Here is a 12,007-nt window from a genome sequence, read left to right as displayed (position 1 = left end):
CGCATGTTGTTCCTGAGCCACAGTTTGGCCACCCTGGGTTAGAGCCAGAGGGGCTGGGAGCCAGGACTCCTGGGTTCTCTCCCCAGCTCTAGGAGAGCGGGGGGGGGGGGGAGTTTTCCCACAGTGGCCAATGCCAGGTGCTGGGGGGACCGAGAGGGCATTGGAGGAGAGAGGGGAGGGGACCAGGTGTAGGAGCGCTGTGCGGGGGAGGAGGGCACTGAGGAGTGCGTATGGGGGGGGGCACCAGGGACAGCGGGGTTGGGGGCGACGCCGATTTACACCAGCCGGGACCAGAGCCGGTGTCAGACCCCGCAGCTAGGGTGACCAGACAGCAAGTGTGAAAAATCGGGACAGGGTGTGGGGGGTAATAGGAGCCTATATAAGAAAAAGACCCAAAAATCGGGACTGTCCCTATAAAATCGGGACATCTGGTCACCCTACCCGCAGCGGGGCTGAGCGGGGAAGCCGGAGCTCGGGGCGTTTCCCGCAGCCTGTTCCAGGCGCCCCCTGGCGGGCAAGGGGGGAATCCGGTGCTCGCTTTGCTCCCGTGTAAACCAGGCCGGGGCGGCTCCAAGGCGGGGCCGGGATCACATGAGCGGATGCAGCGAGGAAAGTAGCTGGGCCTGAGCGAGCCAGGCCGTTCTGCGGACATGGGGCAGGGGGAGAGCAGCCAGCAGGTGGAGGAGCAGTTGAGAAAGCGGCACTCGGAGCAGCAGGAGAAGGAGCGGCAGTTGATGGCGCAGCGGCGGCAGTTGGAGCTGGAGCGGGGGCAGTTGATGGAGCGGGAGCGGCAGTTGGAGCTGCGGAAGGGGAGTTGTTGGAGCAGCAGCAGGAGAGCAGGCGGCAGTTGATCGAGCGGGAGCAGCAGTTGATGGAGCGGGAGAGGCAGTTGTTGGAGCAGCAGGACAGCAGGCGGCAGTTGGAGCAGCGGGAGCGGGAGCTGAAGGAGCAGCGGTGGCAGTTGATGGCGCAGCGGCGGCAGTTGGAGGTGGAGCGGGGGCAGTTGTTGGAGCAGCAGGACAGCAGGGGGCAGTTGAAGCGGCCGCGGCAGTGGGAACCGCAGCAGGAGATCGAGCGGGAGTTGAAGCGGCAGCGGCTGTTGGAGCGGGAGTTCAGGCTACAATCTGCCCAGTTCACGGTGGTGCAGTGGGCGCCCCCGTCTCCCCCGGTCCTGCTGGACCTGACCCCGCTCCCGGACGAGCTGCTGGCGCGGATCCTGAGCTGGGTCCCGGGCTGCGTCCTGGTGACCCACTGCCGGCTGGTGTGTCGCCGCTGGCGGGACCTCATCGACGGGCCCACGGTCTGGCGGCTGCAGGGCGAGAGGTGCCCGGGCTTGGGGGCTACCCTGGCGGCCGCCCGCCTCTGCCTCCTGCCGCAGTGGAGCCGGATCTGCCTCCTGGAGCCCTTCGGGCCGGGCAGGGTGGGTGCCGGACCGGGGGCAGGGGAGACCCGCGGGGCCAGGGGAGGGGGCGGGGTGGGGTTATGGGAGGCGGCGAGGAAAGGGGGGATAGGGACGGGCAGGCGGGGGGGGGGTTATGGGACGAGGCGAGGAGTGTCTGGGGGTGGTCACCATAAGAACGGCCACAGTGGGTCAGACTCAGGGTCCATCTCTCCCAGTGTCCTGTCTTCCGACAGTGGCCAATGCCAGGTGCCATGGGGGGGTGGGGTGGGGAGAGGGCATTGGAGGAGGGGGGACCAGGTGGGACAGCAGGAGGTGAATGGGGAGCACTGAGGAGTGTGTATATGGGGAGGGGCACCAGGGAGAGTGTGCGTTGTGTTGGGGGGGCAAAGAAGACGGAGCACCAGAGTGGGGGAGGGGGAGAAAATTGGCACTGGTGGGGAAGGGGGGTGATGAGAGTGCACTGGGGCAAAAAGGTACCTGGGAGTCTGGGAGGGGTGTCAGGAAAGGGGGGGGTGGAGTCTCCCCCCTCCCCAGCCCCCTTCCCGATATTTATTTCTCTCCCTGTTTATTTTCAAGAGCCACATTAACCCACTCCTCCCTCTCCCTTGGGAATCGGTGCCCACCAGGGTGTTGTCCCCAGCTCCCACTGCACCTCGCACCCCCCCTTTGATGCATCCTCTTCCCGCAGGTCCGCTCTCTCACTGGCGGATGGAGCATGGGGGCGATGGCTGGAAGGTGGAAGGGAACCGCTGCCCGGTCGAGGGCGCCCCAGCCCAGACCTGTTTCGTCTCATCCTTTCAGTGAGTCTGTCCCCTGCGCCTTCCTGTTTGCCCCCCACCTTCCCCATGCGGCAGAGAGCTACCTGTTCTCCAAAGGCCAGACTGGTCCTGAACTTGTGTGTTCCCCTGTGAATCCAAAGTCACTCTGGATTGACCCAGCATAAATGAGACACACAGGTGCCAGGCCTGAGTCTGCCCTGCACCTTGTACCGTCATGTCCCAAATATATGTACACCCCAATAAATCTGGAGTGGCTCTGAATTTAGGCCAGGGATATGCTACACATTTCTGCCAGCACAGATCTGTTGGTCAGGCGTTGGGAAGAGAGCTGTGCTAGGCAGTGTGGATTCAGTGATACAGCACGGTGCACTGTTACTAGGAGAGTTTGTGTCGCTCACAGAGGGTGGTTTTAGTTGCCAGCAGGGCCGGCTCTGGCTTTTTTGCCGCCCCGCGGGGCGGCCGGAGCCCTGGGGGGAGGGCGGCGAGACCCGGCGGGGGCTCCGCTCTCCCCCCGGCGGCCGGAGCGCCGCGCCGCCCCCCTCCAGGTGCCGCCCCAAGCACAAGCTTGGTGGGCTGGTGCCTGGAACCGGCCCTGCCCTGGATCCGGATCGGTCAGTGCTACCGGTAGCACATTGCTAGGCGGAGCAGTTTAATACACTACAGCGGCAGCGGGTCCCCAGGGCGCGGCCGGGACCCAGCTCAGGATCCGCGCCAGCAGCTCGTCCGGGAGCGGGGTCAGACCCAGCGGGAGACGGGGGCTCCGAGCGCCGCGCCCTGCCCTGCAAATCAGGGGCTCCAGCTCCGACCCCCAACTGCCGGTTCCGCTCCGACACCTGCCGCATGTCCGGGGGAGCCCGGCTCTCTGCCTGCCCCATGGCCGGGGGGGCGGCCTGGCTCGCTCAGGCCCAGCTCCCGCTCCTCGCCGCATCCGCTCATGTGATCCCGGCCTCGCCTTGGAGCCGCCCCGGCCTCGTTTACACGGTGCAAAGCGAGCACCGGATTCCCCCCTTGCCAGACAGGGGGCGCCTGGAACAGGTTGCGGGAAACGCCCCGAGCTCCGCGCTCAGCCCCGCTGCGGGGTCCGACACCGGCTCTGGTCGCCGGCTGGTGTAAATCGGGGTCGCCCCCAACCCCGCTGTCCCTGGTGACCCCCGTACACACTCCTCAGTGCCCCCCTCCCCCGCACAGCGCTCCCGCACCTGGTCCCCCCACCCCTGGCATTGGCCACTCCCAGAAACTCCCAGCCCCCCCACCCGCCAACCACTAGACCCCGCCCCCCCCGCTCTCCTGGAGCTGGACAGGGAACTCAGGAGTCCTGAGGCCCCCCCATCCCAGCTTCTTTTCCCGTGTGTGGCCTTTGCCGGCTGGCAGCCGGGACCAGAGCCGGTGTCAGACCCCGCAGCGGGGCTGAGCGGGGAACCCGGAGCTCGGGGCGTTTCCCGCAGCCTGTTCCAGGCGCCCCCTGGCGGGCAAGGGGGGAATCCGGTGCTCGCTTTGCACCCGTGTAAACGAGGCCGGGGCGGCTCCAAGGCAGGGCCGGGGATCACATGAGCGGATGCAGCGAGGAGCGGGAGCTGGGCCTGAGCGAGCCAGGCCGTTGTGCGTCAGAGAGAGAGTCGGGCTCCCCCGGACATGCAGCAGCAGGAGAGAGGCGGCAGTTGATGGAGCAGGAGAGCAGGCGGCAGTTGGAGCGGCAGTTGCAGCAGCAGCAGGAGAGCAGGCAGCAGTTGGAGCGGCAGTTGCAGCAGCAGCAGGAGAGCAGGCGGCAGTTGGAGCGGCAGCAGCAGCAGGAGAGCAGGCAGCAGTTGATGGAGCAGGAGCAGGAGAGCAGGCGGCAGTTGCAGCAGCAGCAGGAGAGCAGGCAGCAGTTGATGGAGCAGGAGCAGGAGAGCAGGAGGCAGTTGGAGCGGCAGTTGCAGCAGCAGCAGGAGAGCAGGCGGCAGTTGGAGCGGCAGTTGCAGCGGCACTTGGAGCTGCGGGAGCGGCAGTTGATGGAGCGGGAGAGGCAGTTGTTGGAGCAGCAGCAGGAGAGCAGGGGGCAGTTGGAGCTGCGGGAGAGGCAGTTGATCGAGCGGGAGCGGCAGTTGATGGACCGGGAGAGGCAGTTGATGGAGCAGCAGCAGGAGAGCAGACAGCAGTTGGAGCTGCGGGAGCGGCAGTTGATGGACCGGGAGAGGCAGTTGATGGAGCAGCAGCAGGAGAGCAGACAGCAGTTGGAGCTGCGGGAGCGGCAGTTGATGGAGCGGGAGGGGCAGTTGATGGAGCAGCAAGAGAGCAAGTGGCAGTTGGAGCGCCAGTTGCAGCAGCAGGAGAGAAGGCGGCAGTTGGAGCGGCAGTTTGAACAGCAGCAGGAGAGCAGGCGGCAGTTGAAGCGGCACTGGCAGTTTGAACAGCAGCAGGAGAGCAGGCGGCAGTTGGAGCGCCAGGTCGGGCTCCTGTTTTTCGGGGCAAGGCCGGAGAGGGCTTGGCTCTCGGCGCTCCTGTTTTCCCCGGATAGGCCACAGTCGGCGCCCCCGTCTCTCCCGGCCCCGCTGGAGCTGAACCGGCTGCCGGACGAGCTGCTGGCGTGGATCCTGAGGTGGGTCCCGGGCCGCGTCCTGGTGACCTGCTGCCGGCTGGTGTGTCGCCGCTGGCGGGACCTCATCGACGGGCCCACGGTCTGGCAGCTGCAGGGCGAGAAGTGGCTGCGCTTGGGGGCCACCCCGGAGGGCGCCCGCTACTGGCTCCCGTCGCAGTGGAGGCGGATCTGCCTCCTGGAGCCCTTCGGGCGCAACCTGCTCCGGAACCCCTGCGGGCAGGGTGGGTGCCGGACCGGGAAGAGCCGCGGGGCCAGGGGAGGGGGCGGGGGGTTATGTGAGGGGGTGAGGAAAGGGGGGGTAGGGACGGATGGGAACATGGGAGGGGATAAGCAGAGGGAGGGGGGGTTATGGGAGGAGGTGAGGCAAGTCCAGGGAAGGGTGGGTGCCAGCCCCCGGGGGGGGCATGGGACAGGAAGGGGTGGGGATGGGGGGCATTATGGGAGGGGGTGGGGGGGAGCCCAGGGCAGGTTGGGGGGGTCACCATAAGAACGGCCACAGTGGGTCAGACTCATGGTCCATCTCTCCCAGTGTCCTGTCTTCCGACAGTGGCCAATGCCAGGTGCCACAGGGGGGTGAGGTGGGGAGAGGGCATTGGAGGAGGGGGGACCAGGTGGGACAGCAGGAGGTGAATGGGGAGCACTGAGGAGTGTGTATATGGGGAGGGGCACCAGGGAGAGTGTGGGTTGGGGGGGCAAAAAAGAGGGAGCACCAGAGTGGGGGAGGGGGAGAAAATTGGCACTGGTGTGGGAGGGGGTGATGAAGGCACTGGGACAAAAGGTGTCTGGGAGGGGTGTCAGGAAAGAGGGGGGGTGGAGTCTCCCTCCTCCCCAACTCCCCTCCCGATATTTATTTCTCTCCCTGTTTATTTTCGAGAGCCACATTAACCCACTCCTCCCTCTCCCTTGGGAATCGGTGCCCACCAGGGTGTTGTCCCCCGCACCATCAAACCAGCTCCCACTGCACCTCGCACCCCCCCTTTGATGCATCCTCTTCCTGCAGATCAGTTCTCTCACTGGCAGGTGGAGCATGGGGGCCATGGCTGGAAGGTGGAAGAGAACCGCTGCCCGGTCGAGGGCGCCCCGGCCCAGACCTGCTTTGTCTCATCCTATCAGTGAGTCTGTCCCCTGGGCCTTCCCGTTTGCCCCCCACCTTCCCCATGCGGCAGAGAGCTACCCGTTTTCCAAAGGCCAGATCGGTCCTGATCTTGCATGTGCCCCTGTGAATCCAGAGTCACTCTGGATTGACCCAGCATAAATGAGACCCAGAGGTGCCAGGCCGGAGTCTGCCCTGCGCCTTGTACCGTCATGTCCCGAATATATGTACACACCAGTAAATCCGGAGTGGCTCTGGATTTAGGCCAGGGCTATGCTACAGATTTCTGCCAGCACAGATCTGTCGGTCAGGCGTTGGGAAGAGAGCTGTGCTAGGCAGTGTGGATTCAGTGATACAGCACGGTGCACTGTTACTAGGAGAGTTTGTTTCGCTCAGGGAGGGTGGTTTTAGTTGCCAGCAGGGTGTCCTGGGATTCTTATACCGGCAAAGTGCTCCTACTGTGGACATGGTCTAAGAGGATATGTCTACACTGGCAAGCTTCTGCAGCACAAGTTACACCACTTTCATTAAGTATAGGGGGTAGCTGTGTTAGTCTGTATCCACAAAAACAAGGAGTCTGGTGGCACCTTAAAGACTAACAGATTGATTTGGGCATAAGCTTATCCCCAAATCAATCTGTTAGTCTTGGGCAAAGCTTATCCCCAAATCAATCTGTTAGTCTTTAAGGTGCCACCGCACTCCTAGTCACTTTTAATAAAACGCTGGAATTAAACCGCCGTGGCGTGTCCACAATGTGCTCCGTGTGACGCTGGAGCACATCCACATTAGCAGCTCTTGCAAGGGCAAAGACAGCAGTGCATTGTGGTCGCTTCCCACTGTGCAACTGGCCGCAGGGGGCTTTGGGAAGCGGGGAGAGAGACAGTGTGTTTTGGGGGACAGAGAGGGTGTCACATGCTGTCTTCTAAGTTCAGACAGTGGCAGGATGCAACCAGTCCTGAGGCGCAGAAAGGGGGAAACCCTGGGATGTCACTTGAGGGATTATGGGACAGCTCCGGAAGCCAATTACAGCGCAATAGCAATCAAGTGTGTACACTGGCAATGAGCGCTGGAGCCTCTGTGCAAACAGCCTTACGACTCGGCGAGGTGTTTTTTTCAGTGCTGCAACTGCGGAGTTTCTGCGCACAAAGCGGCTCGGCAGTGTGTACACGTCTGCAGTTTGAGCGCAAAAAGCTGCTTCACTGCACAGAAACTTGCCAGTGTAGACAGGCCCTTAGTAAATGTGGAGTCGCTCCGGATTTTCAGCGGTATAACCAAGATCAGATGCAGGCCCTGACTCTGTGCTGCCCTTGTGTCATCATGACACACAAACACACACACTCTACCCAGGTGTCGGTATTGACCCAAGGTGTCTGGCAGGCGAGAACTGGGAACGGTGTCGCTCCAGATTTACGAGGACTTCTCTGCACTGCTGATTTGCCCCGATTCCAGCCCCAGGCGTAGCTGCCCTGGCAAACTCCTATAACAGACGTTATTTGCACTGGGGGAGCTGACCCCATGAGTTCAAATCATGGCTTATGGCAGCTTTTCCTGTCTACACAGGGAGCTATACTGGGGCAGTGCCCGGAGGCTTGAACACCTGAGCTCTGTTCCTGGCTCTGCTGGGTGACCTTGAGCAAAAACTACTTCCTCTATCTGTGCCTCGGTTTCCCCTCCCACCCTTTGCCCACCATGTCTGCACTGTGAACTCTTTGGGACAGCGATTCTCTTCCTAGAGTTCATCTTGACCTGCCAACATGTTAAACCCACAGCTGCCTTATCTACAGTAGGATTTCAACACCTGTGCACTAATACCTTTTTCTTTCCCCTAGAGTCCACAGAGTCTGCGCAGCGCCCAGCATAATGTGGCCCTGATCTCAGTTAGGTGCTCTTGCAATATCTCATTAGGGTTTCCTTTCCCTCTCTGTAGCTGGTGCGTCAAATCGCAGCTCGTAGATCTTCTAAAGGAGGGATTGTGGGAAGAACTGCTGGATACCTACCAACCGGAAATCTACATCTCCGATTGGTAAGTTTCACCCTCTTCTCCCTAGAGCCCTTAATGGTGACCTGCTGAAAGTAATGGGTTTGTGTCTTTGCTGCTGATTTCTGATGACTAAAATAAGACCTCTGAGGTTTCCTTCATTTCTAGTTACAGGGGCCACCTGTGCCCCAGAATCAAAGGCCTTAAAAATATCAAGCCTGTTGCACCTTGTTTGATCTGTTTTTTTGCTGGAGGTCCCCTCGGAGCACCCAGAGATGTGGGTTGGGAGCCCTCTTAGCCTTTAATTAAAGCAGTGAGAAGGGTTGGATTTTTAACAGTGAGTTTCTCCTGCCCAACTCTTGGTCAGGGGCTTGCGTCAAATGCACGTCGCAGGTCACGTCTGTTCTCGGACTTGCTGGCTAGGATTGTAGTCGGGCTTCCCTGAAGTTGCTGGGCTAGACAAGACCAGCGGGTGAGGATGTTACAGTGCTTCGAGCTAAGATGCTGGTGCAATCCCCTGACTGATGGGAACCAAAAAGCCGGTGGTGCTGCGTGTGTTGGATTCGTCTGTGTGTGTTCCCAGGATTCCTCTTACGTTCTACATTCGGGGGGCTGTGTCCTGTCTCCCTCCTGCTGCCCCCTGAGGTTCCTTGTTCCCCAACGTCTGTTCCCGTCCCGCAGGTGGGGCACCCGGTGTGGCTGTGAATACTCCATCTGCGTCAAGCTCCTGGCTGCCAACAGAAGTACTGTAATCGCTGAATTCCAGGCCAGCCCCGATGGTTTACAACAGTCAAATGACTCGCAGTATCACCAGGTGAGCCGGCTCCGTTGCCAGCTCTCTGGGAACGTTTAGGGACTGGGAGTCAGGACACCTGGGTTCTAGAACCGACTCAGCCACTGGGTTGACTTTGGGCAAGTCACTTCCCCTCCCTGTGCCCCCGTTTCCCTGTGAAAGGGGGATAACAATACCAAGCTCTATTGTAAAGCGCTTTGAGATCTACCATGGAAAAGCGGTAGGGATGAAGTGGGCGTAATTTGTAAAATTATGTATGTTTTATTATGGAGGAGTGGAGGTGCAGGTGGTGGTGGCAGAGAGAGGAATAGAACATGGGTCTCCTGACATCCAGTCCTCTATCCACTAGCCCACCACAGGCGGCAGATGGTATGGGCTAGTGGGCGCTCATCCTCCCACCCCCCAAACTATTCCTGCCTGCCCCACTTGGCAGGAAAAGTTCTGCATCCAACTGCACCAGGGCCAGGAAGGAGGCAGGAATGGCCCCACCTGTGCATGGACACTCGTGTTACGTGATGCTCTAGGGGGCTCCTCTGAATTCTGCAAGGGCTGGAGCCGGGCCCAGACCTGGGGGATGGGAGTCACCGCCAGTGCTCCCTCTAATTTCCCCCCCCCCATGTGCGGAATGAATTTTGTTATATCCAGGGTGGATATGATTTAAATCGAATGGCTTTAAATCACTAGTCAGGAAGACTCTATTTAATCATGGATTTCTACATAAAAGTGCATTCTTGTTGCTTGTTATAACCTTGATACGTATTCTTCAGAACTCAGAGATAGATGAGACCCAAATTGGGTCTCTTTTATGGCTTGCTGCCATTATAGGTTTTCCCTTGTACTGAGAGAATGGTATGGTAGATAGCCAATCAATGAAGACTACACTCAGAAAGACCTGAAGATTTCTGGAATATGCTGCTCAAACAGTTTCACTACTGCCTGTCCCTCCTGTCTCACATTTATCTCCAGACTTCTTCTCCTTGTCCAGATCTGTTCCGCCCCCAACAATCTTCTATTCATTGAACTTTTTGAAACTTTGCACTTTTAGAGAGAGTTAAGGGGCTGACTGTGTGTACATACATTTGCAGAGGGACAATAGGGTTGAGGTCTGTTATTTCTCACCTCTATATATTATTTTATTTATTTAAAAACATTTTTGCTGTTAACAAGCATGTTATCTCTGGAGACACAAATCCACAGTTTGAGAACTGCAAAACTAAGCATCTCTGATGGTATCTTCTAGACTGAGTCCCATTGGGTAGATAGAAAGACCTAAATCAGGGTGGGCAAACTTTTTGGCCTGAGGGCCACATTGGGGTTCCAAAACTGTATGGAGGGCCGGGTAGGGAAGGCTGTGTCTCCGCAAACAGCCTGTCCCCCGCTCCCTCCCACTTCCCGCCCCCCTCAGAACCCGCGACCCATCCAACCCCCCCTGCTCCTTGTCCCCTGACTGCCCCGACCCCTATCCACACCCCTGCCCACTCACAGGCCCCCCAGGACTCCCACAACTATCCAACCCCCGTGTTCCCCATCCCCTAACCACCCCAGAACCTCCGCACCATCCAACCACCCCCTGTCCCCTGACTGGCCCCCGGGACCCTCTGCCCCTTATCCAACCCCCCTGCTCTCCGCCCCCTTACCATGCTCAGAGCACCAGGACTGGCGGCCGCGCCGCCCAGCCAGAGCCAGCCATGCCGCCGCGCAGTTTAGAGCAGCGAGGCAAGCCGGCGGCTCTCGCAGGCATGCTCCCCAGCCGGGAGCTCCAGGGTCGGGCAGGACGGTCCCACGGGCCGTAGTTTGCCCACCTCTGACCTAAATAATCTATACAGAAGCCCTGGAACCCCATAAGATTGGGTCCCTAATCCAAGAACTATTGGAACTCATTTACAAAACTTTTCTTCAACATGACATGAATATATTGTTTCATACTATAGAATTAGAATGTATAATCCCTATTCCATGCTGAGATACATTACAGCTCAAAGATATCGCAATTAAAACTAGCTTTAGATAAGTTTTTTCCTCAAAAAGTATTTTATAAAAAGAAAGATTTTTATTTTATTTTTTAAAAAACCATTGATTTTTATCCACCCTGGTTACGTGCACCAATATGGAGGGGATGTGTGGGAGGGGGCTCAGGGCTGGGGCAGAGGGGTGTGAGGGCTTTGGTTGGGGGTGGGGCCGGGGGTGAGGGGTTTGGGGTGCAGGAGGGTGCTCTGGGGTTATGTCAGGGAGAGAGGGCGGGTTCCCTGAGCCCCTGCACAGCGCTAAATAGGCTGCTGCTCGGCCAAGCACCTTACAGGGAACTTAGGCCACCACTCTGGGGGCAGTGTGGGGCAGGCGCCTGCTCTCCGACCCCCCCTGTCACTGCACAGGAGCTATTCCGTTTTGCCCAGCCCCTGCCCTGCAAGAATATCTTCCCCAGTCTCTGTAGCCCCTACCTCCTCTCTCTGGAGCACATGGATTTGTGACAGGGTCCAGAGATCAATTTGGGTTCCTTTTCCTTCCCTCCCAGGTGTCCTACCGGTTCAGGCAGTACGGCCGCGGCGTCCGGTATGTGCATTTCCTCCACAGAGGGAAGGACGCTCATTTCAGGCTGGGACGCTACGGCGCACAGATCACCAACTCCACAGTCATGGTGAAGCTCAACTGAGAGCCCGGAGCGGGTCTATGAATCTCTCATGTGAGCCGGAATGATGATCCCCATTTGCCTCTGCGAGCTCCTCTCCCGTCCGAGAACAAATCAGGGGGATGCGTCTCCTTGAAATTAATACGCCCCTTTGCCTGAGGAGCTTCTTCGCTCCGTTCTTTCTGGCCAGCCTCGTCCTGCGCAGGACCAAAGAGCACCGGGGCGAATCTTTAGGTTCCTAGTGCCTGACTTCGGTCAGTGTGACCCTGCCCCTGCACGGCAGAAGCAACAAGTCTTTAAAGATGGAAACAACTGGGCTTGTGCCTCTATTTGGGATTGTGTCATCAGGGCATGAAAGGGTTAAAAAAAATAGTTGTTTGGGGTGGGTTTTTTTAACCACCATGATGAGGATGTGATGGGTTGGATCACAGAAACCCCCTTGGAGCTGCCAACTGATGTGCTGAGACTACTTCTGCCCCTGCTTTCCCTGCCAGTTTCGGACTCCAGCACCCTGTCTTGTTGAGCCAGACACGCCAGTCTGCTCCAACACAGACCCAGGGTCTGAACCATGTGCCCCAAAGCTGCAAACTTAACTGAAAGGCGCTTAAGAAGTGTTCCTGTCTTTAACACTCAGATGCCCAACTCCCAATGTGGTCCAAACCCCAAATCAATCCATTTTACCCTGTATAAAGCTTTATACAGGGTAAACTCAGAAAGGCCGGGTCTACACTACGGGGTTAGGTCGAATTTAGCCGCGT

General features: G+C 58.9%; 1 protein-coding gene across 1 annotated transcript; it reads left to right on the top strand.

The window, feature by feature from the left end:
• Positions 1 to 871: 871 nt before the first annotated feature.
• Positions 872 to 11,273, top strand: LOC135893292 (F-box only protein 17-like). The gene is made up of 6 exons (XM_065421090.1): positions 872 to 1,420; positions 4,941 to 4,980; positions 5,760 to 5,871; positions 7,780 to 7,875; positions 8,512 to 8,644; positions 11,136 to 11,273. Exons 1-6 carry the CDS (start codon positions 872 to 874, stop codon positions 11,271 to 11,273), a joined length of 1,068 nt encoding a protein of 355 aa, XP_065277162.1.
• Positions 11,274 to 12,007: the final 734 nt, after the last annotated feature.

Source organism: Emys orbicularis, chromosome 21 (genome assembly GCF_028017835.1).
Source record: "Emys orbicularis isolate rEmyOrb1 chromosome 21, rEmyOrb1.hap1, whole genome shotgun sequence".
Taxonomy (NCBI): domain Eukaryota; kingdom Metazoa; phylum Chordata; order Testudines; family Emydidae; genus Emys; species Emys orbicularis.
This window is presented reverse-complemented; position numbering and strand designations above follow the sequence as displayed.